The sequence below is a fragment of the Coloeus monedula genome, assembly GCF_965178545.1.
Source record: "Coloeus monedula genome assembly, chromosome: 4".
NCBI lineage: Eukaryota > Metazoa > Chordata > Aves > Passeriformes > Corvidae > Coloeus > Coloeus monedula.
Genome location: NC_138784.1, coordinates 22,104,400 through 22,119,155, shown reverse-complemented (window position 1 = coordinate 22,119,155; position 14,756 = coordinate 22,104,400). Strand labels below are relative to the sequence as shown.

Here is a 14,756-nt window from a genome sequence, read left to right as displayed (position 1 = left end):
ACATTTCCTTCCTTTTTTGGGCAATAATTAGTTCAACAGCAGCCTGTGTTAGAATGTGACAAAGTATTAACAAAGCACACCACTAGCAGCAGCCAAGTCTGATTTATTTTCTGAAATTAGAAGCATCATTGATAGAAAGACTACAGTAGAAGTCTACTCGTAATATATTTGTCTTTTTACATGAAATTAATTTTAAATTTACAGTTCAGAATTCAACCTTTTGTATAGACCTCCCAGCTTGAGACTGAAATTTTTGGCCCTGTCCCATCAGAATGCCAAAGTGTCTCCTGAAATCTGAGGAAAAAATAATTAACACCCAGCAGGGAAACATAAACCGTTGTGTAGCAGAACAAAAGTTAAGGCAATCATATGTTATTGGAGTTTGCTGTACCAAGACTATGCTATGTCTCTAAGCAATTCAGAAATTACAGTCTGAAAAGTTAACATTTTAAAGTTTTAAGTGCTAAATATTCTGCAGTACTTGTGCTTAGGATGTAAGTCTTTCAAAACCCTTCCATTTTCTCCTGCAATTTCAGAGTCTGGCTGCTTTCTTGGAAAGGTCAAGGCAGTCAGTGTATAAGGAAGACTTCACATAGCCAGGAAGCACATCTGAACACAAATCTGCTCACTAGGGAGGTCAGCTTCACATTTTCCATGCACCTACTTGCAATTCCCATTTACATAAAATGTCTAGAAAATCAAACTATAAAACCATTTCCAAAGACCTATCCTGTCCTTGGCACTAAGCTCTCTCTCCTAAACCACAACAGGTCTACCCTTCCCAAGGACAAGAATGGAGAGAGAGCTCAACAGCTACCATCTGAAAATGAACTGTTACAGCTGGCCTGGACTTTCCCTGGTTCTAGAAAGTAGATTCAATGACGTGGGCACAGCATTTTCAAATGACAAAAAAAATCTGGCAGAGTTGACAGGCTTTACTTGTCTCTTGCTTTTTAGTAGTTGCTTTTCTGTCTTTTTCTTGGATAATCATCCATGAAAAGTATTTTTTTGTCTCCAGTAAGACACAAGCTGGTAGGGCCTGGATTCCTCAACACTGAAGACCTTTGCAGTCTCACCCTGCAAGGCCCACCACCTGAAGGCCCCACTATCTCTGATACTATCTTAGAATTCAATTAGACATTGTTCCCAATCTACTTTTGACTCAAAACCTCTGGTTTTCCTAGTATACAGATAAGAAAATATGCTTACAAATCAAAAACTTAAGAGGTTTAGACCATTTTCCCCCTCTGTATCTAGAATGAATAATTTGTGTCCTTTCAGGATAGGTTGCAGTGAAGCTCAGCTTAAATGTTTCACAGATAGGTACATTTTTCTGGTGTTGAGAGAACTCTTTCCAAGAGAAAGTCACGACAAACTTCACTTTCAAAACGCTTGCAATTTTTTTCTCCTCTGAGATGCTGTACCTGCTATGGTTCACTGGTTAGGGATGCTAAGACAGGATGAGGTCTGAAGCACCAGTTTTACCCATCTTTTACACTTTAAGGGTGTCCTTTACACCCCAGTAACAATCTGTGGAAGTCCCCTATACATCAAGGATTTCAGACGACACTTTTACATATTTCAGGTAACACAAATGATTTCTTTACAAATGTTTCATGTATTTCAAAACTGGCATTTTTCTCAGCAGTTCAGATAAGCCTAACAGAACTGCTACTGTCTGGGAGCCAGAAGCAACTGACATTACTGAGATTGTGAGCCTCAATAATGAACTGTATTCAGGCTATTCTTCAGGAGGTGAATGCTGTATCAAATGGAAAACATATACATATATATCAATGACAGATATCCTAGCAGGAAAAACACTGGTTAGAGAGTGATTCTAGAGCACAAATTAAATAAATTAGCCAAAAAGCATGCCATATATCAGCAGTATTATTCCTAATTGCTAGGATTTAAGGGTTATACAAATAATGCTTTCTCTAAACTGGGCTAACAAACCACAGCCTCAAACCACAATCTGCTTATTTCAAATAAAGCAGCAGCTCTCTTCAGAGGACTGGTGCGTTAGGACGAGCCCTCTGTGTGGGCGCTGAAATGAAGGAAGTCACTAGCTTTATTTCTGTTTTCTCTCTGAAAGAACAGAGCCCTTGTTTGCTCCAGCCAAACAACCAAGCAAAAGTAAAGTATAATTAAAGTTCACCATAACAAACCCTGCTCACAATGACTCGCATTTATAATTAGCCCAACAGCAAGAACCAATTTTTTTCATTGGTAATTAGCCCTGGTTAAAGCAAAACACACAAGGTTGACCTGGATACAACAAAGATCATTTTCTTGCTTTTCTCAGTACTTGATACATTGTGAATGCACGTGTGCATTCTTTCCTTTTTTTCCGTTTCCTGACAGGTTTTTTTTTTCTTTTTAAGAATCATTTGAGTATCCTTTAGTGTGAAATAATCACTATAAAAACACTACCTACTGATATTTAGCATAAACAAGGCATTGTTATTCCGATGCTGAAAGTTTTGAGAACTCACCAGAACAAACAGCCAGCTAAAATAAGCATTAATCCAATTCTCTGGTGTATTACTTACAACACTAAACTGTACAATCAAAATTAACAAGGACACAAAAATCAATCTACTTGAGCCAAAAGGGCTATTACTGCACAAGCCAAGAAAAGAATTGCTCTAATTCTGTATTTCCTCTGTTTTCACCATGGATTTTCTATGATTCTGTCCTTTTATATGAGCACAAAGCAAGAGAGGAAGAAGTACAGTTTCTAAATGCTGCGATAAACCTTGTGGAGGGGACTCCAACTCAGGTCAGACAGATTGTTACAGTACATGCATTAAGTGATCTGGACATTAAGTATTGGAAATACTCCTTTCAAAGTAGAAAGATTAAGGGGTGGGTTAAAAAGATTATGGGTAAATTAGAGGGGTTGGGGGGGGAGTAGTTCGGCTCATTTCTGCCTCAGTACCTCTGTGCCTACTACCGAGGAGAGGAGAGGTGTCAAAACGAGATCGTGTCCCAGAGCACAAACACTCCTCAAAGAGCAGTGGCAGAACAGAGCTGTGGCCACAGCACACCCAGATCCAGCTGTGATGACCAGCAACAGCTGGTTTTGCTTTAAGGTTTGTTTAGATTGTCTGCCTCTAGGCTAGCTGTACAAAATTTGGGAGGACTCTGACTCTCAGTCCACCAAAGAGCTTTCGCAACTGTCCAAAACCCCCAGCACTCAGTTCCTTGAAGTATATTTATCTTCTCAACTCAATTTTAATGCATTCAGCTGGCTACAGTGTGAGGCAGAGCAGCATATAAAGGACTTTCCTACTTCACAGAAGCAAAGCAGAATGTATATGATACAGCAAGAGGCTTTTTCATTGTAATATCAAAGTTTTTGCTTCACAATAAGCTTCTAGAACAAAGTTCTCACCCACTTACGTTGGTCCCCTCAAATACTTCCTTTTCTTTCAGAGGCTAAAGTAACAATCAACACCCAAACCTTCCTTTCCTTAGTCAAGACTTGTGTTATGCCATTTGGGTTGAAGCTGCAGTGCACAGTAGGGCTCTGAGTGTACAGCTTGCTTTGTGTACCCACACCAGCACTTTCACAGCAGCACATGTGCATGTGCAATATGGGGGATTACTGGCAGGAAAACTGTATGTTTTCATTCCTCATATTAGGCTTTTACACAGTCACAGATGTACAATGTGTAAAACTGTTTTTTTATGTCTTAATGGAATTAAAAAGCTCAATTTAGAACTATTTCTCTAACTGTAGAAGCCTTTGATCCTCTTAAGCGTTATTTCACCAACACATTAAATGCAAACAATACAAACTCTTGTATTTTCATCTTAAATATTGCTGAGATTTTAAGGTACAACTGTTAACCTTGCACTGAAATGTGAACGTTCAACTGAGGTCCTTGCAGCTGCTGTTATATTTACTAGCTAACTTCCTCTCAGTCTTACAATTCAACCTGCAACATATGGTAAATTATCTATGCCAAAAGTGAGAGATTTAATTTCAATTTAATTTTACTGAAATTCAGTCTGGTCACTCAGCACAGCCCTACTCCTACAACGAGATGACTCATGTACCCATGAAAGGGAGGTATTTTTCAGGCTATGTAATACTATCCTGAGGAAACATTAATATTTTAGGACCTAACACTTGTCAGGGACATTTGATTACAGGCCTCACTGGAATCTCTGCTGTCCACTCTCCATTTACTTGTGCTTTCACAGACTGTCCAAAGCAGCTGGCAGAGCCCTGTGATGCGGCCAGAGGGGGTGGGGGTCAGTGTTGACAAGCACAAGGCTCTCCTTTCCCAGCCTGAACCCCGGGGCTCCCTGCACTGCCCCAGGTTTTGACACTCAAGGGAGTGACACAGAGGACTTGGACATGAGACTTTCCACATGGCAGTGTTGGACGAGGAGCTGCTCTGCAATTTCAGTACAAGGAAAGAAAGCACAAAAAGTGGATGGTTAATTAAAGGTTGGAGTCTGAAGCACTACATCACATCTCTTCACCAAAATAAACAGAAAAAAGTATGTGCAATGTTTCAGGAATACCGTCTAGGTCTCACCTGATCGGTAAGTGTACAAAAAAATCTTCTCTGCCCCTACATATTGCCACTCATTGTGGCTTTTTTTTAAAGCAGTTATTACAAAAAGCTTCAGGTGTTTGCAGACACTTCAGATAGAGCAAAATATAGCTCAAGTCATGTGCCAACTTTTAAAAATTACTTTTATCTAGCTGCTTATTCTTTGAGTCAGGTGTTTTGTCATAACAAACTGAAACAAAGGCTTTTTTTATTGCTCAAGATATTCAATGGCTTTTGTGTTCCTAGCGTCAGCAGGAACGTCAGAGGATTGTATCCAAGGAGCTAAATGTGCAAGACCTAGGGTCAAAGCAGCTGAATACACCAACCTCAGAAAACACAGACAATGAATTGCAAATGACACTCAAAACAAAACGGGAAAAAAACCTTCACACAGAAAACTACAAAAGAACTCCACAGATACTGAATTGGCTTTCTGTACACACTGATCCTGCTTAACTGTGTGTGGTAACTAACCAAACCTTCTGAGACTAATAGTCATAAAATAGAGACTCAGGGGTGGGGGAAAGATAATGGGATGGGGGAGAACTGTAAGGAAAAAGATTGCATTGCTCCTCTTTCCACCCACCCACCCTTAAAAAAAAAAAATTAAATAGAGGACATGCATCTTGCTACTTTCTGCCATTTTCATGTGCTCAACATGACAGTTCAGCATAAGGCAGTTACTTTGCTATTAATTCTGCTGGAGAAGTCTCACAAAAGGTGCAGTGTTTCAGCTTTGAGCACACAGCACAAAATAAATGCTTTAGTAAACCTAACTGAAGTGGCAGTTTCTTCATGACACAGAGTTGTGCTACTGTAGCTCCCAACTTGCAAGGAAGCCATCAATTCAAGGCATGAAACTGGCATGTAGAGCACCAGTCTGAATGCAGCTGTCTGAATTGATGTACGACTGCTCAGGCTCTCCTTGGGACTCACTCTGCCTTGATCACAGGCCATAGGCTTGGACACTTTAATACTGGTTTAGCTGAGTATTAAAGAAAGGATTAGAACTTAACTGCCGTCAATTACCCCCAACAGCAAATTTACAAAACAGTTGGGTTTTAATGACCAGATATGACACTGTCAAATGAAATAATAAGTGATCAGAAAATTAGTTTTGTTTCAGTCACTTTGCTAAGCCATTACTCAGCCTCTTCATGCAAAACAGCAAAAGCCCAAAATCTAAACTATGGCTGCAGAAAGTGTTCAAATAACTAACCACTCTCTTTCACACTTGATTCTTCTCGTTCTCTGATATCAATGCTAACTACTGATACATTTATTTTTAGGACACTTACTCAACCAGTCAAAGAAATGCTCCTCAATCTATGCTCTGTCTCTCTCTGTGAGAACACTTTTTAACTCTTTTTTGTCTGGAAACACACAGCACATTGCAGCATAAAGAGAAAAAAATCCCCACTCTGCCAATACTGCAGATATGCTGAAAACTTGAAAGTCAGGATGATTTCCAACAAAACCCAACAGAAAAAGCAAAAGTGTCCCAGTTTATTAAAATTTTCTTTTAAGTGTTAAGATCTGCAGATACGGTCTTCATGAAGTAAACCTCACAGGTACTTTTTTCACATTAAGTTTTTCAACTTTCAGAGGTAAATTCTTTTTGTCTCAAAGCCAGGGAAGTAGTCTTTCACTTTTCCTAGCAAAGTTTTTCCTGTGAACCAGGAAAGAAAGATTTTCTGTTTGTCACTTTTGCTACATAGCTTCAAAAACTACATAACGTTTCAAAGAAGAATAAAAAATGAAGTCTTACCCATGGCTTGTTTCCCCATGGCACACTGGTAAGTGTTTCTTGGGGACTGGTTGTGGTGAGGATACGGAATCAGCCCAGCACAGACACCCAGAAGTGTGAAGGGCTCAATCTCCAAATGGGTTGTATCTCTTAAAAGAAAGAGTACCAATTATGGCAGGCTTGTGAACAAACAAGTTCTGTAGAATATATTTAAGTCAGCAATATCTCATAACACTTCAAATTCAATTCTGTTCAGGAGAATGTAAGTCAGTAGGACCTCAAAACATGGATTCACTACAGGATTTTTATTTTTATTACAAAAACCCAACAACTTTCTTTTGGCTTTAAGTGTTTCCACATGAAAAGAAATGAAGGAGAAATAAATCAGGATTTATGAAATTCCACAATGGAGGAAAAGCCTCCAGATAACAACAACCTGAGGGAGCTGAGTAAGACAATAAAACATCAGTTTATACAGTAAGACCCAAAATGCCTTAAGGAATGTCTTCTCATGTAATGAGAGCCCTCTGCATCAAATTACTAATCTCAGAGATCCAGAAATCCACTGGGGAGATGGAAGAAGGAAGAGCACAACAGATTCAGGTATTAAAAAAACTGTTTTAGTTTTCCAAGGTCAGCTATATCAGTTAAAGAGAAAACATCTGTCTCCAAACCAGATCCAGTGCCATGGCTACATGACATAATATAACACTACTTGAAAAGCTCTGCAAATATTTTGGAAGTGATTATGTTATTAAAAGACAGTATTGATGAGAAGTAAAAAGACAGGGAAAATGAGTAAGACAGAGAGACAATTTGTTCTACCTGGCATGAGCTTCAGAAGAGAAAGTCCTGCTCAATAAAGACAAACCATAGCATGCATTGGGATGCAAGTGGAGAGATTAATAACTAACGATGAAGTGTACAATAATGCTTGGTCAGAGCAGATACGAATTTAAATCAAGATAAGTAATTAGGAAGTGGGGAATTATGAAATACAGATGATTATAACTAAACCTATTCAAAGCCTGTCTTTTATGTCCTGGATTTATTACAGAGAGCTTGGGTTTATGCATACATTGCTTCTCCCAGACATCTAAACCCAATGCATTCTGAAAATCCCATCTTTAATGTTTGACTTCTCTTGGAAGTCTTTTGGAAGACTTTCTTTTAATTATTTAAATAAATTACTTTGATTGCTAAACTTTAGGACCTTGCCAAAGAAGTGACTCAAAAGTCTTTATTATGGCAACAGTCAAAAGACAGCCAAGCATGGTAAGCTCACAAAGGCTAAGGAATTACCCACAAGCACATACAGACTGAAGACAAGTGCCAGCAGGAACTTGGATAAACAACATATGTACTACTGGAAGAATAATGAAATCTGAAAGCTGAAAAAAAATAGATATGGAAATCCTAAGGAGTATGCCAACAAAGCTATCTATCAGTCCTAGAAATCTTTATAAATCACAAGTACACCTGAGCAACCTAAAAATCACCTGCTGGCCAGAGGACAGCCACTATTTTTCTCCACTTGACAAAAAGCTGCGATGTTAACTAAAGCCTGTCTTAAGAAAATATTTGTGGGAGAACCCAAATTGCAGTCAAGTAATTGCAGATGGTCTCAAGAACAAGTAGCAAACTTGAAGCAGAGACTGCTCCCCCATTTTGCAGAACTTAACAGAACTGCTGACACTTTTCAGACAGTAAAACCAGAGGCTCGAGACTTACTGATAGTGAAGTTTGCAAATTTCTTCAGTGGGTACAAGTGCATGGAACCAGATATACATTTGCATACAGGGTACTCAACACAAGTCTTCTTCCAGTGAGGTCAATCCTATTTCAACCAAAGATGATGCAACCTACACAGATCCTACTACCACATGAAGTATTCCACAGTGCTAGTGGGAGACCTTCAAACTTTACAGGGCAGTTCAATTTCTGCAGGTCAAAAATGCCACTGCTGAAACAAGGCCCAAGAAAGAAAAGCAGTTTGAAAAGTTTGAAAAGCAGAGTTACGAATGTGTAAAGAAGAAACTGAATGCATCAAGAGTCAAATACTTCCAAGAAAACCCCTCTAATTGGATTGGAAAAATAAAGAGAGGATACTGCAGCTAAAAGAAGCCTATACTACAAAAGCAGGAATGTTAGTGGGATATTTACAATAGTGGGTTGTATCAGTTGCACTACCAGAACAAGTTGTACCAACATGGTCACACCATTTAAAACACAAGATGATCATCCAGGGAAAGGGGGTACACAACTCAACTGTTAAGGATGTAGGGAATATCATTACCAAACATAAGGAGCAATGTGCTCATACAATGCAACCTCAGATACTTAGGGCACTGTTAGCACTGAAGTCAAACTCAAAACAATTGATGGACAATACAAGAATCTTCTGAGCTTCCTGGCAGTTGTTGTGGAGCCATTTCCTCACACTGGTCTACTGGAACTTCACTTTCTCCTCCTCTTTTGGACTAAACAGTGATTTCATATGATGCACTCCCATTAACCTTCCTAGCTGAGTCAGTTGTCCTGTAACTTAAACTTTCAGCTCTGGTGCTTTGTGGAAGTTATTTATTTTGGCACAAATGACAGCAATTGTGTGCACTCTCCTTTGCTCATGTATACAGAACTCAGTCAAGAGCATGCAAGAGTAATTTCTTAAAGTGATGAAGTCTTCAAAAGCCTGGGTAGGAGCAATGCAATTTAATTAGCAGAGTTAATGCATTACATTTAGCAAAGGTTAAAGATAATTGAAGGTCTCATCTAGCTCCACTGAAATCAATGATGTATTTCTATTAGCTTCCAGGTGTACTTGACCAGGACAGATTATTTAGAAAAAGAATTTTCTGCATAAATCTACTGATCAAACATTTCATGGAGATAATTTCTAGCATTTCATATGCAGGCTGCAGTTTACAGGATATCATCAGAGAAACATTAAAAACCATTAAAAAGATAGGAGGAACTAAAATTTTAAAAGAATCCTTCCTTTAATGTGGGCTCTTTAACCACAGTCAGAAAACAGGAGTGAAAAAAAAAAAGAAGCAGGTCCTTCAGATATGTGGAAAACTTAACTTAACATATCTGGAAACCTTTCTGAATTAAAATCACATACCAAAAATGATCTTAAGACATGTGGTAAAGAATACACAGAATGATGCAGATATTTTTATCAGGGCCTATTTTACATCCAAAAGTCAAAGGCAAGGTCTCATTCCAGCACTTCACTTATTGTAAAGTGGGTGTCTAGGGTCCCTCTACAGCCAGAAGAGAAATTTCCAAACAACAACCTTGATACGCTAACATAATCAAAAAACATGTGGAACCATTTGCCTTCTGGATACCTATTGGATAAAATTACTTATGATGAGCAGTCCAATGAACAGAACAAAAAAAAAAGCGCCACATTCAGAGAAAGAAATAATATACCTTTAAGTATTTAATATTTTTGAGAGTAAGTAACAGGAATAGATCTCCCAAAACCTAAACCATTTTTTGTAACTTGCCATGGATAATTTAGGATGTGTGCAGACAGATTTCTTTCTTTAGCTTTCATCTGGAGTAGTTTCAACCACTAGCAAGGGAGCAGTGTGTACATGTGGAAACAGTAACATTATTTATATGTTTGCATTTCTGAGAGTTACCCTATGAAAGTTTTTCCAGTACCAGTTACTGAATGTGTACTTACTTATTGATTGTATTTTCATATAGTGCAATGTTACAGTCATTTTCTTCATTCACATCCAAATATTCGACGAGGCCCTCATGCAAGAAGTCTTCAAAATTCCTACAGATAAATTAAAAATTACACTAGAAGTACTGTCTCATACTTCTGCAAGCATAAAATACTTAGTACATATATTAAAGGAATGTAATATGTAAAGTTAAACCAAATAAATACTTCTACATGTATAGTTCTGTGCACATTACATATTGAAGAAAAATGTATTTTTTTAATTAATCCTGTTGCCTATCCACTACTTCACAGTCTGTCAGGTGAATGTTACTTACTTGAACAACTCAATAAAATCTTCCCATATGTACTCATCATCACTGTAAATGTAGGCAAATATAGGGATAATCATGATGAGAGATTTTTTTATGATGGTTTTTTGAAATTTAGTTAGGCCAAATTTAAATGCCTTTCTCTAAGTGTGGTTTTCTTAAAATACACAAACTAAGAATTTGCAAGGACTTCCAAAAAACTCGGAATGTGCCTAATTTAGGGCAATCAAGTTGATACTCCTGTGAGGTGTTTTTCAATCAGGAGAAGGATGATACTACCTCAAACCTTCCACCTGCAGAAAGATGAGGCTGTAAGATGTATTTATTTTGTGTACCTACCAAATCTCACAGCAGTAACAAAATAAGACCACTGGCCTTAATTTGACTTTAAACAGAAAATCTCCAGTACAGAGATGATGAATTTATATAGGAGAGCAGACTTCCCTAATTAGCTAACCCCAAGACTGTGAAATACTGACTGACATGTCTCCACACAGTATTTACTTGGTGAAGACAAATATGGTCTGCTGGAATTGTGTACCTGTATCCCTGAGCCAGTTCTTCCATATGCTTATTTGTAACTGCAGGTTTTTGCTTCTTGACAATTATGTAAGGCCTGAAATAAAAAAAAAATAAAAAAAGAAGAAAAAAAAAAGGATTACCATAGCAAATACTTAGGCAGGTAACTTAATTTATACTTACAGTAAGAACCCTGACTATGCACAACCTATTCTATAAACTATTTAAAAAATTTATCAACCTTTAACTGAAAGATCCACATAAATACAATCAGTAACTATTCAGACCTTAGTTTGATATAACTTTAAAAGTGTATCAGAAAATCAAGCCTTAAATTTTGACGTGAAAGCCATTTTTTTCCCCTTTAAATCTTAAAAATTTTCTAAGTTTCACATATAGATTTTGATGATGGCTTTAAAAGATGTGAGATTTCCCAACCTACGAAGCTACGAATAGCATTTAGTACCATGGTTATTGCAGGGATTTTATAGAACAGCAAGTGAATAGTTTGTGCTCAAGTGTCCACATGCAAGGTTGCATTCTGTCACTGCCTACATGATGTAAAGTACAGGCATTTACTATGGGTGATCTCTGATGAATCCATAAATTTCAACAGCACATGGATCTCTGAAGGCTTCCCTACCACACAAAAACACTGGCACAAAGGATGGCATGCAAGAAGGCAATGTCAAGGGCTGTTGCTATTTGGACAAGTTGCTTTTATAAAGAGCAGCAAATAGCTACAAGATACTTGTGGAGTCCCCTCTGAAGTCTAAATAACTGTTAGAAGACTAATAAGCACTTCTAAATGGTTGATAGGGATATCTGAACAATTGCAGGGTGAGGGGTGCCACAAAGCAAACTCGGTAAAGCCTTGCAAATCCACATGATTTCCCTTGCTTTTATTTTAAAAATTGGAAGCTTTACTGCCATCTCCCAAATGACATATATTAGCCCTGACTGGAAAAGTAATTTCTCTGCCACTGAATATGCCCCTACTCTGGATGTCTTGACCAGGTGTGACTAATTGATAGTTTGTACATTTACTATTTTGGAGCCTCTGACATGCCTCAAACTGCTTTCAACATGCTCTGAGATTCATTTAATTAATAAAGTGGAATGCCACCATTAGTGGTGACAGCTGCTTTGTTGAAGTACACACAGAATACGCACACAGCCAGGCAATGCTAAAATATGCATATATTCATTAACCTGAAGAAGCATTTCTGCTTCTTCCAGCCTCTGTTTTGAATCAGGGCAATTTAAGGAGCAAAGAGATGCTCAAGTCTTACTGAATTTGCTTCAGTCTGTTCTTGTGAAAGTCTTAGCCCCGTGTATTTACAGCGCATAGAGCAGTGTTTATAACCAGTTCAGTAGTGAGGTAATTCTGATGAGAAGTTTACCTGCACAATCTCCCTCCATCAGAGGAGATGTAGACACATCTGTCAGACAGATTTGTAGAGATGGAAACAAATTCGTTGATATAACCCGCTCGACGCATTATCCGAAAGGTGTTGACTAATTTCTGGTGATCACGTATGACACCAAGGATGTTACCTGTTCAGAGAGAGAAGAAACACCTGGTGCATCCTTTGCACATCCAAAACTCTGTTTACAAATTCTGGTCATGTGTAACATGCACAGAAGTACTTCCTGCTTCTTGCAAATAATGAGTTGTTGTAAAATTTCCCTTCTCTAACATGAGTAAGAATTGGCTCTTTTTTCCTCTCAATTCAGAATTGTCAGAATTTCACCAGTCATCAACCTGCATGCTTCCAAACAGCTTGAGAAACCAAATGATGTGCATCTTCAGCTTTCTTCAAGTATGCTTCTGCTCCAGTGCCCATTCATCAGTTGGTGCAAAGTTAACAACTCTGAAGTCTGCAATTTCACCTATACTGAAATGGATTCAAGGTTTGCAAGAACAGACCAAGGAACTGCTCTGCTGCCTTGTCAGAAATTTTAGAAAGTCCTGATATTTTGATATATGCAATCACTCACAACAGCACCGGAATTTCTCTTTCAGGTACTTAGCTCAACTCAGCTATCTTAGCAGGGCACTTCAGCTCAGACATAAGTATTCTGATGCACAATGAACAAACAAGAGAGTAAAAGTAATTTAAAGAGTCATCTGACTAAAGTAATCTTAATATATAAAATAAATAACTGTGATCACATTTTAAAAACTTTAAAGAAGACAAAGGGTGAGCTTGTAAGACAACAGAAACAATTTGTACTTAACCGATCATCTGCCTTCTTAGGTCGAAAGTTCAAATCAGGATCAAGTCAGCTATCCACAAGTTAGAATTTTTTATGGATTAAACCCACAAACCAGTGGATTGAACAGTAACTTGGCTTGCCTCACTTAGTACTAGTTCATCTACATTTGGGAACATACTATCTTGTTCTGTACTGCACTGAGCTTGTGAAGGAAGAGTCCAATATTTTGGCTCTGCACTCCCCTCTGGACCATAAAAAAAGGCATAGGAGAGTGCATGTGGTTTCACTGAACCTTATCTTTAACATACTGCTACAGAAAAGCAGAGCAAAGGAATGCAGCTTGGTCAAGTGTTGCTTTTATGTTACTGGGAAAAGGCAGGGTTGAAGAACAACTGAGGTTTAATTCAAGGGTAAACGGAGAACTTCTCCGTGGTGACAGACGTTACATACTAGTCCCTGGAAGTGGATGCTGCTGACAAAAGGCTATTTTGAAATCACAATTGTAGTTTTAAAAATGTCAGTATTTTGAAATCTGATACCATAGTACCTGTTGTTTTAGTAACACTGTAAGATCAGTTGTAAAACGAACATGAATGTGCAGATGCAAAGCACGTGTGCCAAATCATCCCTTTATAACAAAGAAGAAAGGCTTGTTTTCCCAGGTCTAATTGTTCTAATCATGCACAAAGCAAGATGCCCCTTCAAAGGTAATTTTAAAGAAACTAGCACTGCTAAACTTTGTAACCAATTGATGTTTTGATGTTTCCTTTCTGTTTTTAAGGCACTTTAAAGTGCACGAACACATACAAAAACATATAAAGATTACAAAAAACTAAGTACTTTCTGTAAATGAAGATCTGAATTTGTAAATTTTTTACAAATTTAACAGTTACTTTCTTTTAAAAGTACTTTATTAACGACACCTCCTTTGGCCAATATCTGAAAAACCAAAAAAAAAAACCCTGTAGTTCACTGTACATATTTTTGTGTCTATTTATGCAAGTGAGCTTAAAACCAGGGCTGAAATTTGAGAAAGCTTCAATTTCCCAGCTACACACATCTGCACTCAGAGTTCTGAAGACACAACTTCATGCAACTAAGTGTCATCATCTGGCCTGTCTACTTTGCCCAACCCTATCAAAATATTTACAGAGGAAATGATTTGCACGTGGAAAGCAGCATCTGCAGTTGACTGTGCTCCAAGAACTGATGGAGGGTTTCTGAAGCCTAACTCTCCATCAGCAACAAATCAGTCAGGACTGCTGAAAAGTAACATACCATTAAGGAAAACCAGGAACACATTTGGGTATGAAAGTTCTTCACCACAGAGCAAGTTGACATCTTCAACTCCAAGATTACTGGCTAATTTAATAATTGGGCCATCTTCCATATCCGTAGTAATATGAGTCATGAGGGCCAGGTTTTTAACCAAACCACAGGCCTAGGAAAAAAAAACAAATACAAACCCCACATATTTTATCCTTTCTCTTCCTATGTACTAATACCATACTTACATTTTCCTCCCCAAATTGTACTTATGACTGACAAAAACAAAAAGATGATGAAATTTAAAGTGAAAGAGATTAAACAAATTAATTACCCTAAAAATCTGGAGGGGACAAAAGTAGAATTTTCTATATCACACTAAAATGTAATGCTTTAGCACTTACAAACTAATAAAA

The 14,756-nt window shown here is 37.9% G+C and overlaps 1 protein-coding gene across 2 annotated transcripts in view; it reads right to left on the bottom strand.

Annotated features, from left to right (window-relative positions):
- POLR3B (RNA polymerase III subunit B) overlaps positions 1 to 14,756 on the bottom strand; it is a 72,767-nt gene that overhangs the window by 28,158 nt on the left and 29,853 nt on the right. For both annotated transcript variants that reach the window (XM_082279553.1, XM_082279554.1), the window contains exons 15-19: positions 14,353 to 14,515; positions 12,258 to 12,411; positions 10,877 to 10,951; positions 10,019 to 10,117; positions 6,343 to 6,470 (exon numbers count right to left, since the gene is read on the bottom strand). In XM_082279553.1, the coding sequence (XP_082135679.1) occupies positions 6,343 to 6,470; positions 10,019 to 10,117; positions 10,877 to 10,951; positions 12,258 to 12,411; positions 14,353 to 14,515 (619 nt within the window). The remainder of the gene's footprint in view (positions 1 to 6,342; positions 6,471 to 10,018; positions 10,118 to 10,876; positions 10,952 to 12,257; positions 12,412 to 14,352; positions 14,516 to 14,756) is intronic.